Source organism: Ostrea edulis, chromosome 2 (genome assembly GCF_947568905.1).
Source record: "Ostrea edulis chromosome 2, xbOstEdul1.1, whole genome shotgun sequence".
Taxonomy (NCBI): domain Eukaryota; kingdom Metazoa; phylum Mollusca; class Bivalvia; order Ostreida; family Ostreidae; genus Ostrea; species Ostrea edulis.
The window spans coordinates 48030809-48056645 of record NC_079165.1 but is presented as its reverse complement, the minus strand read 5'-3'; the positions used below and the strand labels follow the sequence as shown (position 1 = coordinate 48056645).

Here is a 25837-nt window from a genome sequence, read left to right as displayed (position 1 = left end):
CGGTCAAGACATGCTGGCGCCAGTTAGCCCCCTTTCATGAAATAGGACAGATTTTAAAGCGGAAGTACGAAAGAGCATACAAGGTGGATACTAATACAAACAATGCGAATGGCAAGTTTGCTCTATCCATAAGGAGAGAGGAATCCGCTTCAGATCCAAAAAATTCAACACCTAAATCGGTAGACATGGTTTTCATAGAAAATTCTCCCAGTTTCTGCAGCAAAAGCAGTTATTCCACAGGAACGACGGGTCGTGAATGCAATAAGAATAATACTTGTCATTCATTATGTTGTGGGCGTGGCTATAACGTCATGACGCGGAAGACGTATGAACGATGCCAGTGTCAAGTTGTTTGGTGCTGCAAGTTTAATTGCAATAGATGTCTGACAGACCAGGAAGTTTATACATGCAAATAAACAAAGAATGAAAGTACAATGGAAAATATCTTTCAAAATCTGAATATCATACAAAATCAAACCTGTGATATATTGCTATATGTGCTGTTGACTTCATGTTTCGTGACAGAATCTTCAATCCAAAAATAAGTTACCGAACGTTTTTAATTTCTTATTATTACACGTGTACATCATTATTTGTCATGATGTATTACAGATATTATGTTATCGTTATTTTTATTGCTAGAATTGTAACAAGTGAATCTCATTTATTGTTATGTACTTTAATGGCTTTTAGATCCGTGTACATTATGCTTTGTTTAGTTTTCTGTACATTATACAGTTTTTGACATTCTGAGGTCACAGGGATGTTTTAGCTTCCTCAAAAGTACAATTATTCACTGAGTCCGGAGGGATCGGTAAAATACAAAAATACAATATTCACCGAGACCAAAGGGATCGGTAAAATACAATTTTTCTCAGGTAGCTAAAGTATCGTAGTGACGTCAAAATGTCATTGTTTTATTATATGATTGAATAAATCAAAACATCGAAATTGGCTATGAAAGCCTATGACTGGATACCAGGTCGATTACTTTGTATACAGATACAATGTAAGACCTAGTTGTATACAGATACAATGTAAGACCTAGTTGAAAGTGATCAGAGACGCGAGTTTTTGTTTAGTATATTACTAAATAATTTAAAACATGGAAACCGGCTACTAGAACAAATTCAACGATACCTGATCGGCCCTCTTTAGATCGGATTCAATGTTACTGTAATTCAACAAATGTTATTCCAGTTCGTGATAAAAGTCACCACCCTCTCAAGATCTGCTCGAACTCAAGTGAGTAGAGACGCGAGTTGGTATTGAATGGCCAAAAAAAAAATCAATTGTGTCAATTTGGAAATTCTTAATTTTGATTCTGCTCCGATGTTGGAGAAATCAAATATTATATTCAACTCAACGGCACGTGCGGGTGAATATAGCGTTCAATATTATATCTGTCATTCAGAAAGCTCGGTTTTATTCGATCATATAATAATATGATTTATTCAGTTTTCTATTATACATCATATTTGTGAAAGTAAAAATCCTGACTTAAGAGAATATTAAAAGTATAGAACTTGTAATAAATGCAGTAAATCTACATCTGAATGGTTGAAAATAAGAAAACCAGAATAACAAAAGTTTAACAATTAACAGGATGTGTTGCTTATTCTTTATTCCATTAAAACCATTTTCTATCTTTTATTCTATATACTGGTTGCTTTCAGAGGTTTGCATTTAATTTGTTATGTTTTAGAAAAAAAATGAGTAGCATCAACGAGGGAACTTGACAAATGTTATGATCCCTGTATTTGTTTGTAGAAGATTATAAAATATGGAGAGAAATTAATTTAGAATCATTTGAAGATCACTGTTATAGCTCTGAAGCAGTTGAATCACTGGATATGAATTCTGTCAAAATACGTCACACCTAACGCTATTTGATTCAGTCGAAGTTGCTTGCAAGTTTGTATAAAAACAGGTGCATGCATGCAGGCTAGTGCATTCACACACTGTGCCTGTAGCAGTTGATTGATTTTAATTATGTATTGGTTATTGTGACGTATTTCGTCAGCCTCTAAATGTGGTGGATTTTCATTTCAATTCAGAACGATCACGGCGATCCTGGATTGATTGTATTATATTTTTCATGTTTCTTGATTATAAATTGTGATAATACTATTTTAATCTTTGTCATTGTATCATAACATGTATCATATGAAAAATGGACCATTCTTGTTTTTTAACCCTCCCCCAACTATTTCTTTGTGTAAAATATGATATACATTTTGGAAAAGCTGCTATGGACAAAGTACTTTTGTACAGATCATCAACTAATAAATATGGTTTTACTGTTTTGATAACATGCGTTCATTAATTTTTGCCCAAGCATGTGACGCAACCTACATATACCAAGCCCAGTCCTCTCTCAACTTGGCTTCAAACACCTCAGTGCTTCAAACACCTGTGCTATATGTTTTGTTATCGTTTATGGAATCTTTGAAGGTTTAAAGTCCCGAACACAAATTAAATTTCTTCCTATTAATGCTACAATGTTTTTCAGTTCATTGGTTTCTCTTATTATTTTTTTGCAAACGTTTGATATTTTGTAAGATCATAATATTTGTGCGCAATTCAAAAGAAACAGGATGTTGTTTATTTACAACTGTTTGCATTTCCTTGAGAATCAAAATGCGATTGCTTTGTGAGAAGAATCTCTTTCATATTTCTAATTAGATCTCTCATTCTGCTGTTCGTACATCTAAACAAGTGTTATCATTTGTTATGGACAACATAGAAGTAGGCTGATGGCTGCCAAAACTGTGTTTACAGTTTTCATCTAGATTATATAAAATTTGAAAGTACTACTTGATGATGGAGAAAGAAAAGAAACACCTGAGAGCTCAAATTTCCCTCCTCAGTGTAAAACCAAATTTACTAGAAAAAAAATGATTTGCATTAAATGCAACTAAACTAACAAAAGAAAACTATCAGTCCTTGTACGCTGCAGGTGTATGGAACAACGTATACATGTATCTTCTATTTTCGTTGAAATAAAAATACTTAATTGAGTATTTATTACATATACACATTATCCCAAACACCTTCTGATAGCAGGTAGAACTCTTCGTTGCTACTTAATCTTTTGCTTCAAATGACCACCTTCATCATCCAACCTAACATTACCACCAAATTCAACTTCACCTCTGAAGTGTAAAGTCATGTAGACACGAGGAGATAGTCGACCTCTTTGTACTTGAGCTTCAGTGGTACAAATGATATGAAAAACCGTGTACATCGTAAAAATAGTTTTAAAAATGTTGAAGATGATCGCATAGATCCCAAATTGTAAAATTTGGTACACGATTTTCACATACGACAACCCAGACATACCATTCTAGTCTTGATGGACATTAATTTCGGTAAAATGACAAGATATTAAATTTTCATATATATTTTGAAATTTTTATAGCTTTTTTATGACATTGCCCCGTGTTTTTGTGGCATTTATTGTGGTGTTCCCTGGAAGTCTGCACTTTGAGACATTCGTTTATTGTATCCTCTGTGACTGTTTTCGGAGAATTCTTCTGGTATGACGTTTTGGTCCTTGGTGATGTACAATTATATATATAGCATACCATTGTACGAAACGAAAATTGAATTGAATTTTGAGCGTTTTATTTAATTCATGTCGTTATCGGAACATGATAGTGCTCTTTTCTAATTTGAATTGATTTTACAAAGCTGAACTACTGTTACACCAGTTACTACACCTAAGAAATATTGATGGAACAACCATTTGTGTTCGAGATACATCCATTACACCCCGCCGTTTTTATTTGCTGATAGATAAAAAAAAAGGGGGGGAAAGATTACGGTATATATAAACAATTACACAGTGAGCGTAATTAGTTATGACAAGCAATGTTCCTCTGACTTAGCAAGGTGAAGGAATGGATAAATAAAACAAACGGAGGTAAACTATGCCTAGTAATCATGACCAGCATTGTCAAAAGTACCCAGGGAAACTCAGGGAAAATGTCCAAAGGTAGTACCCAGGGAAATTCTGGGAAAATCTCCAAAGTACCCAGGGAAACACGGGGAAAATGTCCAAAGTTGTTAAGCTGTGATTCAGCAAAACATCACATGGTAAAAATTTACACACCTGGAGACCAGATTTATATCAGTCTGTACCAATTATATTAAACATAGATTGTTGACAAACGCTAAATTGATTCCAAATTTAAAACAATAGGAATGCGTTGAGAGCTTTCATCAGATATAAAACTTAAAGTTTATGAAAATTAGGAGAAAAACCCTCACGTCAAATATCAGTTGTAAAAGATGGAATTTAACGCAAATAATGCATGGTCTTTTTGTTTTTACAGCTGTTAACAACAAAAAGCAAAACGAGCGAAAAATCGTTGATAAATGAAATTTTGACAGCTACAGTCGACTTTCACACCGTGGCCTAATTTGTTAAATGTAGCGAAACTTTGAAGATGCATGACCCTCATGATTTACACCTACCACCAACATGGCGCGCTTCAGAATTACTAGAGGCAAACAATATGCTTTTTAAAAATTTCTTTTTAATGTCTATTTTGATTATTTGATTCGTCATATATAAGAATATTTCATTATTTATGTGATATGATAGCAGTTGCAAGATAATATGATTCAAAATTCCTAATATATGTAACTAGCTAGAGTGTCAAATATAGTTTTATTGTGTTTATATTCGATCTTTGGAGAAGTTTGTCGGATGAAGACGTAAAATATCGGTCCCATCCGTGTCGAGGAGCAGGTCGCTCGGACACAACAGAAGTGGTTGTGTGGTGCTGGAAGAGGAGTCGTTCATGTCATCAGGTTAGTTTGCTGAACTGCCATGATAAATAGATCGGCGGTGGAAATATGAAGTCTTCGACATGGATGCCTAAAATAAAGGGACTTGAATGTACAGTATTATGAAAACAATTTGAAAGGATCCTATCAATTTATTGTATCTTTATGTATAGATTTAAAAAAGACCCATCTAACATTACAGTGGTATAAAGTGAAAATTCACATCACCTAATGTCATTTTGATGTTTTTAACGAAAGCAATCCATTTTCAGCAACGAAAATTAAAGTCTATCATTTACAGAGACAGTCTATATTTGACTACACTCTTGTGCCCATTCTCTGTGATCTAACTGACAATATATTTATAGTGAAATAAAGTTACAATAATCATTGAAAGCTTCAAGATGTATCTACATGTAGCATCTTGTCTCCCTTTCTATGATACTAGTAATAAAATAAATCAACCGGTGGTATTAATTAACTTAGGCCTGCTCACACAGATGGAGGATCTTGTGTTTGTCGACAGTTGGATAGCCTGAAGAACTAAGAATTTTTGTGATAAGTACCAAACATTTACTGGCTCTGTGGTAAGTCATGATATTCATAGACAAAATCTCAGTCAAAACTCAGATACTCCACCAATAAGGTAATTTCAAAATGACTTCACTGTCCTAGAATAAAAATCAGAAGCACTAAAGGAAAAAAAGAAGACCATTGTCAGGTGATAAAGAATGAGGTTTATCTATTGAGCGACTGTCATAATAGACTAACTGGTTTGTATGTAGCCTTTTGCCCTGTACAGTTGCTTCTGATCAAACGATTGCAAAGATGTCAAGATGCACACAGCTACCAAAGACACAAATTCAAAGAATCTTGGCAGTATCTCTGGAATGTGTCTTACAAAACGTCTGACGGCATCAATCATCGAGAGTACACTACTGAAATCAGGTACTCCCCCCAATCATCATAAAATAAGTCAGAAAGATTGGAGCTGTAATATATTTCTCCATTGAAATATCTGATATTGTCATCTAAATTATGTTAATATTCATAACAAGAAATCTGAGCGGTTTACTGCTGTTAACGAAGGTGTACTGTTAACATTACACACACAATATATATATATATATATATACACTGACATTTTTGAAAGAAAAAAGTACGTGGTGCCGAGAACTGTCACCTTACAATCTTTAAAATTAATTACATGTAGATTTTTAAAAATAAATGTAAAGCTTGAACGATGATAAATATTTTATACAATTATTATTAAGTCTTATACACTTTTAGATTTGCCCTCATTGTCTATTATATTTTCGATACGAATAAGATAATAATATTCTGGCTGTATTGTACAGACATGAGGTTTGCAGTCATATTCTAAATGTAAGTCATCCATTAAAAACAACAACAAAAGTTTGGAGCATGATGCCAAAGCGCATACTATTTCTTCAAGGAAAAAAAAAAAGAAAAGAAAAAAAGGGAGAAGTAAGATATAGGTGTTCGTCCATGAGTAATAGTTCTCTCTTTTCCGTCGTCGACATACGTACATGTATAACAATGTTCCTAAACAGTTAGAACACCATGTCTTGTACGATCAGATTCCATGCATGATGAAAGAGCTGGATAAATTTCACTCGACGTTCAGATAGGATGAGAAACACCGGAATGCGATATCTCTTATGTTCATCTTGTATATTTCAAACGCATTGTTAAAAAAGGTAGTCGGTTTTGTAGAGGATATCGTCTAGGTGTTAGTATCAGCAGATTTATTTTACGTTACTCACTCTCTAAATAAGTAGGTGTGAGTCCACATGTCATAGTTTTTCTTTGATTTTTCTGTAATCCAGGGCCGTAAATTAACCTTCAATTTGGAGGAGGCAGGAAATTAGGCGGGGGTCTCAGGCCCCCAGACGCTGAGCACATTTTGTGCACACTGAACACGTTTCGTGCAAAATCCTTGATTCTAGGGCCTTCTAAGATGTTACTTGACTAACTCATTCTAAAAGAAAGATTTGGAATGCTTTTTAAGGGAGGTATCATGTTCTTAGTTATTGGAAACAACATAAATTCTAATGAACTTTAAATTTTAATTTTTTTTGGCTCAAAAGTTGGAGGAGGCAGCTGCCTCCTCCGCCTCCATGTAATTTACGGCCCTGCTGTAATCCATTGACCAAATATGTAACGGCAGACATCGAAGCTGTTTGTACATGTATGAAACTATTACTAATTCTAAATTCAAAATGCTAAACGAACTTAAATATGTACATATTTCATATTCTATGCATTTTGATGTTAACGTTGGTGAAGTAAGAATTGCTGAAGATGTAAATACAAAATCATTTCTTCAAAATGACAATTCATTCTATCAGGATATTAATTTTCTCCCCTCATTTCTGATACTATTCAGCAAACTTTTAAAAATATTGAACACTTGTTCTGATATATGGAGTGAAAAATTCATCTGCCTGTCATGTGACATGAGTTGTGTTATTTTCAGAACTGTAGTGATACATTTTACACGTTTTTACTTGGTAATTTGATCAACTTAACAGAATTTTGTTTTCTAGAGGCAGAGTATAAGTGTACAGTACGGTAGTCGATAATATCATAGTACATATGATTGTCTATGCTAAAGTGTCATTTTGATGTAAATATATGCATACATGTTTCAATCTTCATCTATTTGTAAGTGTACCATGATCTACTTGCTAACACAACATGATATATATATATATATATATATATACATATACATATATATATATAAAGTCAAAAAATAAAATCCAATACTCAAACTTTTATCTATAGCGCTTTCGCCCTGCGGGCTCGTCGAAAGCGCTATAGATAAAAGTTTGAGTATTGGATTTTATTTTTTGACTTTATTCTACCCCGATACCAAGAAAAAAGAATTTATTGAATGTGTATATATATATATAAAACTCTAAACACTATATATATAAAAAAAAAATATATATATATATAGGTAAAAAATAAAAATGAAACACGAAGACGTTTAGTAAAGCTTTAGCGCTTTCATTTCAAATCTTCAGAAGCTTTACATTTAGTAACATAGCGATATATGTTCTTCTTCTGAAGATTTGAAATGAAAGCGCTAAAGCTTTACTAAACGTCTTCGTGTTTCATTTTTATTTTTTACCTATACTTTTACCGATCATTGCAAAAAGTAACTATTATCTATATCTATATATATATATATATATATATATATATATAAAGAAAAATTAGAACGCCGAAAATAGCTCAACTGGTTTCATTTTCAATCATCAAGAGTTATGTCATAACTCATGAAGATTGAAAATGAAACCGGTTGAGTAATTTTCGGCGTTCTAATATTTCTTTGTTATACTATTACTGGTGTGGATATTTACTTTTATATATATATATATATATATATATATATATATATATATATATATATTGCTTCATGTGGTGTTATGTCAACATGTTTGGTGAAATAAAGAAATAAATGAGTACTATGATAGAGTTATATCTAATATACCGTTACTTCTCACTTACCACTGGAAAACCAGAAAATGCATTATAGTTCTGAATGTGTGCATGCAGTCCACAATATGTAAAATGGACGGGAGTTTGAGGACACCAGCACCGCACTATACAGTATGTTAGTCATGTACATTCCTCGGCATTTAACCATGGACTAATATTCGTTTTGTTTTAATCTTCTTTCTTCATCTTTGAAATAAAATCTATTTATCTATCTATCTATCATATATTATTTAAAATATTCAGTGTTTAACATTGATTGACGTCACGAGTTTAGAATGCAACCATACGAGATCAAGAGAGATAACTAGTGTTTCGATAAAATCGGTTCAAACAGATTACCTCTCTTGTTCTTATAACACATCAGAAGGGAACTGTTGCTATTTGATATAAGAGGTTACCAGCCGCCTAATTGTTATATATTCTTCCAAAGTAAACATAAGAAGTAGATGAAAGAAACGACATGAAAATAACAAGAAGTTATCCCCATCTTCTGATGGGCCTTCTTTGAGAATCTCACTTTTAAAAATAGATAAAGAAAAACACATTTTTTTCACACTCGAACTTGGAGTAAATGTGTAGTTATTATTGTGCAAAACAACCTAAGAACTTTTTATATAATCAAACAGTCGATTTCATACTTCAGAGTGAGAAAAAAAAAACACCAATCATTACCTTTCCCTTGTCAATAATTTATTAGTTTCCTGTAGTTATCAAAGAAATAGTAAATATAGGCGCTCAAATGCATCGTTATGGACACTTAATTTTTCTCTTTAACTGATGTTGCTGTAAAAGAGATAGATAGAGAGAGGGGGGATAGAATGAAGTTTAATATTTGTGCTATCATCGGAAATGATAGCATATGTATCATCTTATCGAAATGGAAACGATTATTTCCCTAGTGACTCTTCGTCCAGTCATATAATCACCGAAAGTTTGTAAACATGAATAAACATTAAATAACTGTATGTTATATCATGTATATACGCTGTAATTAGAAATCCATAAACATTGCCGCATCATTTTGAATGATTTCACAGCATCAATGAAAAACTAAATGTATTTTTAAAACATCTAGGCCTATTTCTTAATATCAGTATTAATCAGAAACTCAATTTTTAAATTCAGGGTGACCGCATTACATGTATCACCAGTACGATTGGAATGTAGTCTTTCATTAGTAACTTTTGCCGATTCATATAACTCGTAATTCTATTTCTACTCACTACAGGGTCAGAATCTAGTACATCGTATACGTTACACTTTAAATTCTGCAAACACAGGTACGTGGTCCGCCTTTTTACTTCACAAACTTTTAAAAACTGTCTTGAAAAGTATACCAGATGACATTCTTTAGTCCTTAGGATAATTAAGAAACCTTAATAATTTGATTTACTTATCTAAATAATAGTTAGATCTTGCATTGTACAGCGGACCGAAATCCAATGTTTTAAAAGTCACAAGAATAATCATAAGATTGAAATAGCTGACACATTGACAATTAAACACACACACACACCATAAGAAATTGTATATGTATAAAATTTAGTTTTGATATAATAAAAAGACAAATCAAAACTGGCTTTCAACACTGGAATCGTATCATAGAGGGCGAAGCCCTCTCACGGCCCGAAGGGCCGTGAGAGCGGAGCTCTCCCTATAGGTAACACGTATATACATGTTTAAAAGGAAAATATAGGAAAATAATGAAAAATTAAACCATACCTATGGAACTTGAAAAGTTTGGTACCAATGGCGTCGATTCGAATATTAGCGCGTGGACATGTATTCCTCCATTTTGAATCTCGTCTACCCTAGTTCACGTCGTTCTGAGATGTTACACATAAATTCCGTAAAAGCATGTAAATCTTATTTTCTTAATCATATATAATCACTCCACGATTAACGCCATGTTTTTTGTTGTGGTTCAAACGCTTTTTTTGTAAATTTGCTAAATAACGACGCTGAATATGACGTCACAATATACTGTTTACATCAATTGCGTTATATTTCCCGCGTTCAATATATAGGTGGATCAAATGTCCAAAAATTAGGATGCTTTGATACAGCTCCGTCCGCGTGCTAACTTCGGGTTGTTTTTGTCCTGTTTTGGATATAGATACTAATGTCAAAACTTTTTTGCTTCGCCCTCAAACACGGTCACGCCGTAAAACATACTATATTCATTTACGTCATTGAGTATTCAGTATTCATGTCTAATATATTTAAGGAATGAAAGTAATTTTCATTTGTTTTATACGATATAAAGTAAGTTGGGGCAGTTAACGCATAATTGTAGGCCTAAATTGCGAAGCGGTTTATAAAATTGTATACACTGTCAAAACTTACTTTATATCGTATAAATTACTTTCAATCTTTATAATTTGATTTAGTAAACCGCGTTTGATATTATTTGATGGATAATTCTAAAGAAAATATCAATTTTATATGACGCGGACCAATATCGCCGTAGCAACAAAATGGAAACTGAACGGCCAAACGTATTGTGACGTCATTCTTTTAACGTCATATAGCGGGACTAAAGGGCAATTTTGTTTATATATGATATAAAGAATGTTGATAAAGTGAAATGAACCAATCAAATTGCGTGTAACAAGTAAGCTTAAATTATTCACATTTCCAATCGAATGTTTTCACCTTTGATATCTTACAAAATTAGACGTAGAATGTAAATACATGAGAGTATGAACAGCAACGCTTCACGCCAGCATACTATAAAACGCATTGTTGATTCATGATATCAAGTGTCGCAGTTCATACCCTAATGTATTTTCAGAAATTGAATTTATTTCTTAAATTAGACCTATACATCATATATACGGGTGTTTTAATACTTAAGGACACAATCGCTTCTATTAGAGAATGGTCTCTATTTCATGAAATCAAAACAAACAAACAACTTCATCTTTTGTATTTATTTAGGACTAATCGACACTGTTATGTATGTTCATACTGTGTCGTACTCAACCATTAGTGCTGTATAATTATGTTAAGTCCACGTGTTTGCTGTACAAGGTCCAAACAGCATTTTCAAGACTATTGGTATCTGTAATAGTACAAACAAATCTTTTTGTTATCATTTGCGATTTCTCGCTTAATTCTCGTCAATACATATCATGTATCAAGTTGTTTTGAGAGGAAAGATATTTAAGAATTGAATTTATTATTTTTTCGTTGGATGGAGGTATTCCACAAAAAGAAAGACGGAAAACTGCATCATTGCGCGTAGTGCATGATGCAAAAGTTTACCGTCTTTCTTTTTTTTTCGTGGTATACCTCCATCCAATGAATTTATTCCTCATCATTTAATATTCTAAAAGATTGAGTTTACATGATAAAACATTATTTGATTTGTGTTGAATTAACGAGTTATTTTTGGTCTACATTCTATGTCATTTCGAGATGGGCGTAGTAATATGTGATTACACAACTTTAAAAAAAAAAACTAAATCCGTTAATGGCGACATCCACGAACTGTTGTTTACTGTTGAGCAAACGGGTTTCTTGTGGACTGAAGAATGCAGTTTTAATAGGATAAGTTAGAGATAAGTCCTGTTGAGAGAAAATTGCAGGAATTTTGTTCAGTGGAACTGGAATTCAGTGCAAAGTTAGATGTTGGTACTAACGGGAAGCGTGGGACACGTACATAATCAAGATGTGGGATGCGAGGTAGGGTTCTCTTGAGGGTTGTCACGTCTTCCAGGTGGACAAGTGAGTGTTACAGAGGGTTTTTCGAGTTTTATCAGTGAATTCCGTGACGGCTGTTGTAACGTCGTACGGAAGCCTCGTTTCGGTGCCCACTCATAAATATCTTATGTCGGAGTTTGAAACCATAGTCGTTAAGGGCTACGATATTGCAGTATCTCTGAGGCAGTGTGCGGTGTATCTGGTATTTGGGTTCGTGACATGAAGGAAGTTGTCGCAAGGTGCAAACTGGACTATTGTCATCCCCGGTTGAATACATTTAACTCTCATCCCGGAATTGCAGAAGGAGACGTGTGTTGTTATATTTGGGGTGGGGTGGGGTGGGGTGGGGTGGGGTGGGGGGAGGTGTCCTCAAATAGCCATGTTTATTCAATTTGCATAATTAATCATTATTTATTTTTGATATTTGTTTGTTTTTCTTTAAGAAATTTATATAGATCGATAGAATTGTTAATTTTTTCTTTTCAGGATTCACTAATCTATTTATAAATACGAAGTATCCAGAGGAGCCCCCAACATTCCAATTGAAAGTAGTTCCGGCGATTTATTTTTTTTTTCGTTGGATACGATATTCCAATAATTTTTCAACCAATGAAAAAGCGTTTAACATGTAAAATTAAATGATATTGTAGTTACAAAACTGTAGCTCTCTGGGGAAAAATTAAAATACATGTAGACAAGGGAGCTACAGATCGATTTATTCTGCGCATAATTGAGGTATTTGTAGTTTATATTGCCGTCTCAAAGTTTAAAAACAATTCCTAACATATTTTCCCACCATAATTGTATTTAGGTGTATCTTCAAACATTTATTAAAACCCTATTTGAAATGAAAACCCACAGCTTCAATAAAGTTCGCTTCTTTACGTAGAGAGGTTGCTGGTGAATTCGAACCCCGCTGATTTACATAATTATTCATATGTTTCAGTACTTTCTCTCTTCATTTACAAACAACACTGTCTATGATTTTTATTTTCACACAAATATTTTTCAGTGAAATGTTTTGGATGAAATAATTTTAATTTGGTAAAATAAAACTTGTTTAAACGTAGTTCCACACTCCTGTGACGTCATAGGATTTTGCAAAGTCAATGATTTAATGACAGGAACATAAATTTTGTTGGAATCTTTTTCAATAGTTATTGTAAAAATCTTGTTAGCCATAAAATATTTCAAAAGTCTTAGTTATATTTGAATAGTCAATGACATGTTTCAAAATATTGAATCCAAGGACAATAACTCTGTTTTCATTAAATTATTTATCAAGTTCATAATGCGATAGATTTCCTTTATTTTTGACAAACATTTTACCAAGATGATAAGGAATCATTATCTGTGTCTTTTCATGAAATTACATAAAATTTAATCTCGAGTGATTTTAAATAGCTCAGCTGTATGGTGCCAGACTTCAGTTTTTTTATGGGGTATACATAATCTGGAAGCTATAGATTTGAAATTATTGAGGAAAGGTATGGATTTCCCCCCATAAATAACTATAACAGATGTAACTCTACTAATATAAACAGAAAAAATGAAAAATGATATGTAAACCATGCTGTAAGGAAAATGTGTCCGCATTTGTTTGTTTTTTAACATTTTGGAGAATAACGCTAATTCAATAATTTTGCACATATTATTCTAAAACTTAATGAACATATCGAATATGACATGTGTTTTAGTTATTGACATGTTTCCCGATAAATAAATGCAATTCAAAAAATATTTTGTTGTTTTTATATTAAAATAAACAACAAATAACTGTTTCCAATGAATTTCATAAAAACCTACATTGGGGGTACATGACTTTAGTGGTGTATGTAATGAAAATTAATATGGAAATCCTTAACTGTTTTGCCTTTTTTCATTACTCTGAATGTTAATTTAATGATTCCAAAAAAAAAAAAAATGCTACCTAAACCCCAAAAATCCAGGACTAAGGACCCACCTTAAATAGGTTTTGATATTGTAATTGATTTACGACTCTTATAAGAGTTAGAAATACTTTTCAATAGTCCAAAGTTTATTTAACGTCTAGAGGAGATTTATATCAATCATTTGCTTTACCGAAAACGGTGGTATTGGAAATAGAATAAATACATTAATCAATGGGTTCGAATTGAATTCTCAACTTAACATGGATACGCGAAAGGGTGATCAATCTCATAACTCCTACAAAGAATACAAAATTAAGAGTAGGGCAAACACGGATCCCCGAACACACCAGAGGTGGGATCAGGTGCTAGGAGGAGTATGCATCTCCTGTCGACTGGTCACACCCGCCGAAGTCATCCCGTTTGTCATAAAGTTGAGTTGTTAGTTTGCCGTTAATATCAATCTATGTATGAAGCAGATGTGGAAGAGTCTACGGAGTTTTTTTTTTTAAATTTCGAGTTCACTGGGATATGATCAAAATGACATGTGAATGAAATTTATTATTGTTAATTCGTAAACATGCAAGTTTTGATGGAGTTTTTAATTTGATTGGGGCTAAATTAAATGTTTGAAGGTATCACTTAGTCATACTCGTATGCATTGGAAAATATGCTAGTTTTTTTTTTAATATAAAAAGGTTTAGTAAAACTATATATACATTACTGTATATAAAACTTAAATCGTGTATAGAAAATGTCAAGTTGTAAATGGAAGGTTTTTACATTGGAGGGATCTGTAGCTCTCTGGTTTATCCCAATATTTCTACAGATCTGCAGCTAGGTATATCTACAAGTCCTATCAAATGTACAACTGGTGGTGAGTGAAGAAATGAAATACAAAAGAATAATTAAACACCCAACTCAAAGTTTATGCTGGGAATGTTTAAGTCTTCGAAAATATAAACTATATATAAGAAACTAGTCGAGTATACTCTATCGGAAAATGTTTGACATACGGTGACTGTTCTTTCGGCAAGACCTCGACATTCGAAGTGAAAACCACGTGTCTTTCGCATATAACCTTACAATGAGGTCCATGGGCCACAATGCTCAGCTGAGTCACATTGACCCGACTGTTCTTCATTAAAAGATCTTTTACCCCTTTTTATTCTCACAAAAAGTGAGATTCCACATTTTGACCCCACTCTAGCTCCACAAGGTCATAACGTAACCGAATTTGAATTCACACAACATAGGAATACATCTATAACAATTTTACTACACATAACATGGCCTTGCTTTTGTGTTCTGAAGAGGATGACTTTAAAAAGTTTTTGGCTGCAGTATACTGTAAACTTATATACTGTGTAAAATTTGATCCCCAATTCTATCTCACTCTTAAACCCAGGGCCGTAATCAAAATGAAAAAAACCCAACAACAACAAAACTTTTTGGGATGTTTGCATATTGATATGATTTAGTGTGGTCAAGCGACTATTGAAAAGAATGTTTTAAACTTTGGACCTCCCCACTTTAGCTATAGCATGTGGTCCCTTTTTACCATCCCGCTTTTCAAAGAAAATTTGATTGATCTATTATACATGTATACTTTTTGGTAAATATTAATCACTGATGTATCTCCAGTAAGTGCACAGCCCTTTCCCCCTAGAATGTTGGAATATAATGGTAGAAAACTAAGTTTTATGTGGTCACCCTTAGTCTGAAAACTACAGAATTACTACCCGAGGTCAATGCAGGTAAATGAGGTAAAAATAAAACGTATAGTTTTTGCAGATTTTCATTTTATTAATTTTTATGAATTTCATCACCAGCACAAGATTGTTTAGTCTTGCCTTTTGGATATAATTTTCTTTATTACAAATTAGACTTATAACAGAAAAGAGAAATCCGGACAATCTTGTGCTCGATATAAACAACGACTTTAAAAACAGGTCATTCGATGAACATCACTAGAGATTTAACAAAAACAGAAAAACCCGATTTCAAAAGACGGCATAGCTTTTAATGTTAACGAACTCTTCAGTAAAATAAAATGCCAAACTTCCAAGTTAGGGTATTAATTAACATCTTGGGGCATTGTAAATCGCAAAATTCAAACTCTGATATTTTACTAAAAAATCATCGGAGGCCGTACGTCACAGCTGAAGTTGGGGGATTCCTTTCCTATATCTATATATTTATATATACACTCAATATCTTAGTTCCACTCTAGTCTCAGCGACAATGATTTGATCAAATATGAATTTGCACTACATGTGCATTGGAATGCTTGCATATCAAAATGAATAATGATAGCCAGTGGTTTTAGAGAGAATATTTGTACAGAATTTTTATATAAATATTCCCATGTAAAATATTAATCACTATTGTGGTGCAACCTACCTTCCGGAACCATGGTGTTAACAAAAATCATCCTGTTGTTCTTGAGATTTTCAACCCCCCCCCCATATATTTCCATATGAAACTTTGAATCCGTAGTGTGGCTCAACCCTACCACTGGGGCATTGATTTGATCAAACTTGAATCTGCACTACCTGAATATGCTAGCATATTGATACGACTAATCCTCGTCCTACTGCTCTTTAGAATAAGATTTATAAAGATTTTCTCCGATATATATTATCATTTAATAATTTTGATCTACGGACTTTAATCTACAGTACCTAAGGCTCCTTCATATAAATATGATCTACGGACTTTAATCTAAGGCTCCTTGCATATAAATATGATAAAACATGGTCCTGCTGTTCTTGAAAAGACGATTTAAAACATTTCCATGTAAAACTTTGATTCCCTATTGTGGCCCTATCCTTCCCCCAGGGGCCATTAGTTGACCAAATCTGAATCTGCACTTCCTGTTGTATAATAAGATCATGGCCCTGTTAGCTTCTCCCCGATATATTCCCCAATAAAACTGATTTTATTAGCTTCTCCCGGATATATTCCCGAATAAAACTTTGTTCCCCTATTGTAGCCCTACCTCCGATGACCATGTTTTGAACAAACTTGAATCTGTACTACATGAAGATGATTGCATATAAATGACTAATCATGCTCGTGCTGTTCTTGAGAAGGTGTTTAATATTTTCCCTAGATATCCATTTAAAACGTGATTTCCTTATTGTAGCCCCACCCTACCCCTTGGGCCATGATTTGGACAAACTTAAATCTTCATTATGTCAGGAAGTTTTCATATAAGTTTCGTATTTCCTTGCCCAGAGGTTCTTGAGAAGATCATAATATGATCCACCCTATTTTTTTGGCTTTTTCTTGATTATCTCACCTTGGAAGGGGAAATTATTCTTTCTTTGGAAAAAATTGAATCCCCTTCACCCAATGATACCCTATGCCAGGTTTAGTTGAAATTGGTCCAATGTTTCTGGAAAAGAAGATGAAATTCTGAAAAGTTTACAACGCCAACAGACAACGACAAATTTTGATCAAAAAAGCTCACGTGAACCTTTGACTCAGGTGAGCTACAATGGAGGTAAGCATTGACACGATAAAGAACCCATGCTAGTACGGCTGTAAGCGCCACACATAGGTAAAAATCATGGTACTTCATTTAAAAGTGCTAATGTCTCTACTTGAGTGAAAAATTCGCGACCATACGAGCAATAGACAAATAATATAGATACATGTAAATTGTAATCCAATCAATTTATCGTTGTTACAACTTTTCTGAAAGGATTAAACCATGATTTCAGTTCAGTTCATTATTCCAAGAGAGATAATTCTCATGGGTTACAAATAACAACATACAACATTCATTGTACAAATCTCTAACAGCCATACCATAGCTTGTATATTCATACATATACAACCATTTTGAATAATTGCTACATGTAGTGATATACGTGTACATATGAATTAAATAGTAATAAAGAATTTATATGTATAACAGGAGAGATGCGATTCCGGAAATGTATAAAATAAATTCTTCCGGTACAACTTTAAAGAAATTTCCGGAAAGAAACACAGAGAATACACAATGATTGTCAACATCACTTTGGCTGAACTGAATAGACAAGAATCTGTCAAATTTATGCCCATTTTGGTTATCTATATATTTTACGTGTTCATCGGGACACTGGGAAATGGAACAGTTTTATTTGTACATCCAAAACTGAAGCACCCCGAAGGACGACGCTTTATTCCGTATCTTGCTGTTGTGAACCTGGTATCTGGACTGATAGGTTCATGCTTCTCTATAGCGTTAATCATGTATCGTGTTAACTTTTACTACCAGAGTGCTTGTCGTATTGGATGGTATTTAGTTGCAGTAACACAAATCTTAGGATCATTCATTCTGTTACTCATTGCATCAGACCAGTATCGACGAATCTGTAAACCACATGCCAATCAGATGAACAAAAGAGTAAGGATTTTTATACTCCTGTTGTCACTTATCTTGGCTGCCATAGTGGCCATCCCTCTTCCGTTCCAATACAAAGTAATAAAGAAATACAGATCAGAGTATAATTTGACAACGTACTCGTGTATGAGAAGTGCAAGCAGTGATCCAACAGGAGATTTCGTATATGCTGATGCTCTGGTGATTACAGGAGGTTGCAGTTTGGTAGCAATTTTTGTTTTGTACGGTAAAATTGGATGCACTTTGCGTGATTTCATCAAAAGAAGAGAAGATAGTGAAATTTCAACAATAAGTTTAGAAAGTTTGAACAAAAAAGGGACATTTAACACAGGTTTTGGAGATCATTCGTCAAATACAAATACAAAAACGCCATCTAGCGAGAGCAAAAGGAAAACAACTGCTAAGCACGGAAACGGACAACGGAGAGAAAGAGATTATTACCACCGTGTATTGACTCATTTTGTGAAAATATTTGTCATGATTTCGCTTAGTTATCTGTTAACATTGATTCTATCCTCCGTTATAGTCTTGCAACAGAGTGTGTCTGTCACCTTTTGGGAATCACTCACTGATGCCGAGGAAGTTGCGCTAACTTTCTTTTCTACGTTTTACATTGCTCAGAATATATTCAACCCCTTTATTTTTGCCTTCATGGATCATGAATTTCGAGTGAAACTTAAATATCTTTTAGCTAGCTCAACATTCGGGAATCTATTCAGACACTTTGGAATGTCATATCGTAATTTTTGAATTTACTGGGTGGGTGTTAATGATTTATATTTACACCCACCCAATAAATTCTAAAATTACAAAATGACAAGAACGCCATGCATGTACACATAATAATGTTATTTTCTTGGAATTGTTGAAACATTATAATAAAGAAATTTGGAGTCATCTTCATTCGTAATGCAGCACACATAACGATGAATATTTTGAAATTAGTGAATATCTTCATATTTGAAATAACATCTTTACATGAGTGAAAAATTACCGAATGGGACGTCCAACAACTTTACCAATGCAATATATTTTTTACTGATACCAAGAGTTTCTTCGGGAACTATTAACAGTATCGCGGTGAAACCATTAGTTTAATATTCATTTATAGGATCCATTTTACATTAGATGATATGGAGCAGCTAATGGAATTTACAAGGTAAAACATCATCCAAACAGTCTATACAAACATTGTGTTGGCAAACTGTTGCAGGTTAAAAAGCGTAACCAGCAAATCGTCCCGAAATAGGAGATACCTGTTTAAGGTCAAACGAACAATGACAAACATCATTTAATCGAGGGATAAAAAAGATCGCGTGAATTACCTAATTAGTGACTGACATCCTACATATATTATACAATCGGATGATATATCTTGGACTGATTGAAATATATCTCGTATCTTAATGAGTTACGTCACTGTCAAATGACAATAATGATCTATTTGATAGAATAATCTCTTTTCTCATGTTGAAGTGCTTCACCCGAATTTGAAAAACAGTTTTACAGACACTCAAGAAATTGTCCATAAAGCCATGACATTTTTAGGGAAAGTAATTTTCTTTGATTTTGTTTATGAACATTCATATTCCAATGTTAACAAAACGATCTAAGGAAAACAGTCTTTTAATCTCTGTGTGGGAAATGGCAATAAAGAGTTTGTACACGATGCAATAGAATTATAATTTGTAGAAATAAAATGAATTCTTAATGATAATAAAAAAAGATTGGTCAGAGGTACATTTTCTTTAGATAAAACGGGTAATTGTGAAGTAAACACAGACGTGTGCACTTACTTCAATGACATTGTCACTTGCGTTCGTCTGCTACGCCAAACTAAGTTTGAATGTTAAAAAGTGTTAATTTGTTCGACAAGAAATAACTTTAACATTACCCAAATTAAGTTTGAATTCTACACATTGGTGACAAGCAAAACTTCGCATAAGTCAGTGACTGATATGTTATCGATCCTGTATATAAATGATTTAAATCTTTTTGACAATTCAAAGCTGTTTAGAACTTCCTGTCTTACAACATTATCATTAAGTAATAAACACCACAAAATTGTTAAAACATCCTCTTTTGATAAATCTAAAATTGCAAAACCTCGGGAGGAAGCACATGATTTTCCATTAGAAATGTAATTTAGAACCAATTAAAAAAATTGCATAAACTCTTTAAAGCAACATTTAAAAATACGTTTTGATATTGAACATCATACACATAAGGTATTTAAGAGTTCAGCGGTAGTTTATAATTCGTAGGGGAACGTACATGTGCATTTTCCCTGACAGATAACGCATAAAAAATAAATTCTACTAATAACTGATCACAGAATATGTAGACTAATGATATGAAAATGTGGAAATATCATAAACTATTTAGAACACCCCCCCCCCCCGATAGATAGAAATGATTTGTACATGGTAAAGGAAAGCTATATGTGATTATGTATAAGCATTATTTACTGAAAAGTTTACCACGAGTCAAGGAATATGTGTACAGAAAATTATAATTATCTATGAAGGAATTCTTGAAGGATGTTGACAAGTAAGATATTCAAGAAAGAGTTACAGTAACAGGAAAACATTGAAAGAGAGAGTTATAGGATACAGATAGGGAAACATTGAAAGAGAGAGTTATAGGATACAGATAGGGAAACATTGAAAGAGAGAGTTATAGGATACAGATAGGGAAACATTGAAAGAGAGAGTTATAGGATACAGATAGGGAAACATTGAAAGAGAGAGTTATAGGATACAGATAGGGAAACATTGAAAGAGAGAGTTATAGGATACAGATAGGGAAACATTGAAAGAGAGAGTTATAGGATACAGATAGGGAAACATTGAAAGAGAGAGTTATAGGATACAGATAGGGAAACATTCAAAGAGAGAGTTATAGGATACAGATAGGGAAACATTCAAAGCGAGAGTTATAGGATACAGATAGGGAAACATTCAAAGAGAGAGTTATAGGATACAGACAGGGAAATATTCAAAGAGAGAGTTATAGGATACATATATGTAGAATAGGATTCTGAGGAGCAAAATATTCAAGGAAAGGGTTATAGAATGGAAACAGGTAACATTGTAGGAAAGTTGTGGAATGCTAACAAGTAAATTATTATTTAAAAGAATTAGAACAAAGAATTTTATGACAAGGAAAGTGTTACAGGATATACACTGTATACTGGTGCAATATTCAAGGACATAAGTACAGGACGTTGAAAAGTAAAATATGTTATGAAAGAGTTAAGAGGTAAACAAAAAAGTCATTGAAAGAGTTGTAGGATGAAGAAGTTTAAGGATATCGACGGGTAGAATTATTCAAGGGAAGTCAGTAGTCTGCCTCTGTTTAGAAATTGATCCTACGTATAACATTCTCTCCAGTATCGAATCAGTTGATATATACACTGTAGACATAAATACCACATGCAGCTGGATCTCTTAGTTTGCCTTTAAAGTATATGATCAGTAAAACATTCAACATAAAACAGATGTGGAAGACTCCGTGGTGTCTTTTATTTCGAGTTTACTGGGGTATATCAAATCGACATTTGAATGAAAGTAAATATTGTTAATAGATAAAACGTCTTCGATGAATGTAAATGTCGAGTTAAAGGTCACAGAAAGATACTTTCTCTTCTTATGTAGTAGCTATTGAATAAAGAATACAAAACAGGTCAGCTAATAAAGGAGCACAACATGTGCCGATATGGGAACTCCAAAAGACTGTTGGAAGACGTGATCTCCAAAGACTGCATAGATATTATCAACGAGGAACTCCGAAATCTTTTTAATTTTGATATCAACTACAGTCTACTACGGATATAATGAAATTCAGGGGACCTACCTGAATTGTTCATTATATCCAAAGTTCAATATAACCAATGCTGAACTACACAAATATTGCTACCAGGGGATTTATTTTAACTTCAATATAACAGATATTTCAAAATAACCGACTTCAATATAAGTGGAGTGGACTGTATTTCCATTTTTATTGAAGACGATACGTTCTATGTCAAAAAGTTTTGTCTTCCATTATTGGTGTAAAGTGTTGCCGTTGATTTTGGAAAAATTTGTGAATTCTTCTTTGGATTTTCTTTAGAATCCACATTTGATTTTGCATTACTTCTCGCATATCTAGTGGCACAATACGTCTGAATGTTCTCTTTCATAGCAGTTAATATTACATGCAAGAAGTAAAGATAGGGGCTTGGAATAACATTCACTAGAACCTGCAATATATTTTTGTAAAGGTTTTCGTGAAATTTTGAAATCCACTCAAATTCATCCGTCCCATTGACTGTGATATCAAATGTGTTTAAAACTAAAACCTTAATATTAAAGAATTCCATCTTCTGAAAGGGAATTTTGAGTATAATTTGGATAACTAAATGTGGTATTAAAACCAAGTTTTCTAAAATACAATTGTAACAATTAGTCTTTCAAACGAAGATGGTGTTATTACAAGCTTTGTCATTTGGAACCAGTATACCTTCCTTATATAACGTATCTAATTTTTGGTTTTCTAGTTTACTAAACACAGAAGGATAGATGGTACACATTTTTGTTTTAACATGTCAAATACGAGATTTTGATATTCCTCTTACAGTCTTAAAGGGATTGATTCACGACCCCCCCCCCCCCAAAAAAAATTGTTTTTCACTTTTAATGATCAAAATCTACTGTCTAATGTGTTTAAAAGATTTCACATAAAAATTAAGGTTATACATTATCACAGAAGTTCATTTTAGAGTGTTTATTATTTGTTTTGTAAACAAAGACTGCGGTATGTTATTGTTTACGAAATTTTCAAAAGAAATGGATATTGATCCAAGTTTATTATATCTTTCACACTTCAAGCATTCTTTGGGTAAAATGTGTCATCTAAAAGTTAAAATTTGTGACTGCAAAATTAAGATGCTTTAATATATCATAAAATTAATATTTCACTCGTTTGTTTGTATACATTAAAATACTCGAGTCTTTGTTTACAAATACAGATTTAAGGCTAAAATATTGCTTTTATTCTTGCATTCATTTTGGCTGTCAACATTAAATGAGTTATATTTTTAATGTTTAACATAAAAAATGAAAAATATTTTTTTCAAAAATCGTGAACCAATGCGTTTAGGGTACACATAAGTAAAATAATCAAGGAAAGAATTAAAGGATACAGACAGGTAGAATAATCAAGGAGAGAAAGAGGTAAAATAATCAAGGTGAAAATTAAAGGAAAGAGACATGTAAAACTTATACGGTACCAATTTTGATGCACCAGATGCGCATTTCGACAAATGTCTCTTCAGTGATGCTCAACCAAAATGTTTGAAATCCGAAATAACAATGAAGTTTTAGAGCTATTATAGGGGAAAACAGTGTGCCAAAAAAGTGGAGTCAAATTCGTCTAAGGATAAGAGCTATGCGTGAGGGAGGTAATCCTTAATTTTGAAATGAATTTCTAAATTTTATAACAGCAATTAAATATACATCCGTATTTTCAAGCTAGTAACGAAGTACTTAGCTACTGGGCTGTAGAGACCCTCGGGGACTAACAGTCCACCAGCAGAGGCCTCGACCCAGGGGTCATAATGTAATACTTATACGATACCAATTTTGATGCACCAGAAGCGCATTTCGACAAATAATGTCTCTTCAGTGATGCTCATATAAAGTAATCAAGGTGGCAAACACGTAAAATAATCAAGATGAGAAACAGGTAAAACAAGCAAGGTGAGAAACAGGTAAAATAATGAAGGTAAGAATTAAAGGATAGAGACAGGTAAAATAATCAAGGAAAGAATTAAAGGATAGAGACAGGTAAAATAATCAAGGAGAGAAAGAGGTAAAATAATCAAGGTGACAAACAGGTAAAATAATCAAGGTGACAAACAGGTAAAATAATCAAGGTGACAAACAGATAAAATAAGCAAGGTGACAAACAGGTAAAATAATCAAGGTGACAAACAGGTAAAATAATCAAGGTAAATATTAAGGGAGAGAAACAGGTAAAATAATCAAGGTGACAAACAGGTAAAAATCGTTTGTAACAAAATTGGGTCACTAATATGACAACGGAAATGAAAAGAGAATTCTATATTCATCGGTCCGATATCTGGATTTGGATTGTATCTCTAACTTACAATAATAACTAAAGTTTAAGATTATATTTAAAATACTCAAACAGAGCAGACGACAACTAACACAATTATCCAAAATAAACATTCTTTTGAAATAACCACACATCAAGGATATTTTATTACATGCACTTACAAGGTTGATATTACCCCGATGACACACTTTTTGTAAGTGTGGGGGTAGATTGTAAGCTTGATTTGTTAATTAGTAAAGATAAATTAACAAATCAAGTTACGATTATTATCAATTTAGGGCTCCGTGTCGCTCTTAAAACCGATAATATCGTTGTAAACATAAGTTTAAATATATATTTAAAGTACTGGTAAAATACGATCTGTGAATAATAGTAATTTGATCCACTTGAGTTCCCACAAAAACTGACCAAGGATTATCCGTTTTCTAAAACAGGGCAAAAGCATGCACATGGTAACAAAGACTATAATCTATTAATGTAATTAACTTGTTATCTCTTTAAAAAACTTTTATGAAAGAAATACATTCAAAGTTAGGAATGGAAGTCTGAGAATACGATATCAAACTGTTCATAATTACGTCAACCATATTTTTCGTCAAAGTTGAACTAGTACAGAAAAATGTAAACGTTGGTTCCTATAAGATATTAATCCACCAATGTAGATACTTTCTTTGCCGCCATAGGTATTATCATGAAATTCTAACAACTTCCGTATTCTTTGGATACATTTTATCTTGGCATCGGACCTCTTGTAAATCTGTCTCCTCTGAATGGAAGATCGTTTGTAATCAATGGTTTGCTACAACTAATTAAAGAAGAGATTGGCAGTATCTATTCTATACATCAAGATTTAGAAACTGTCAAGACAACACAACAGTTGCTATAATGGAGTCCCAGCTCGCCTACACAGAGAGGAAACTAAGGATGTAACATTTTCTTCCAAACATATTTGATAACCAGGAAAATAATGCTGCTTGAATTTATCAAATCATACGTATAGGACTAAAACACTACTTTATTTGAATTTTATGAGCTAAAAAACCCACCCTTTTATTGTATCATGCACTACCGACAGCGAGATATTATCAATGAAATTGAAACTAAATAAAAATGCTTACACCTTATTTCGAACACGTACTGCTTTCGAATGAAACAAACAGAGTTCTGTACGTATGCTCAAACGATACCAAAAGCTATACTTACAGTGGTTAAATGGATACAAATAGGGTGACACTCTAACGAAGAAAAGAGCAAAAGCTGAAAGAACCTAGACCTTGTAGAATCATATGTGCTTAAGTTACAGTTTAAATTCCTTGCCTTTTTCAGAGGTGGTACTAACGATTCATTCAGGAAAATTTCGAGGGTCAGAAGTTCTTACTAAGAATACCCGCTGATCGTAATG

General features: G+C 33.1%; 1 protein-coding gene across 1 annotated transcript in view; it reads left to right on the top strand.

The window, feature by feature from the left end:
• The window catches only part of LOC130051755 (protein Wnt-9a-like), a 21123-nt gene extending 18811 nt beyond the window's left edge, over window positions 1-2312 (top strand). Inside the window, exon 4 of the mRNA XM_056154342.1 lies at window positions 1-2312. This exon is cut by the window's left edge and continues 58 nt beyond it. Coding sequence (XP_056010317.1) covers window positions 1-416 — 416 coding nt within the window. The 3' untranslated portion in view covers window positions 417-2312.
• The last annotated feature ends 23525 nt before the right edge of the window (window positions 2313-25837 follow it).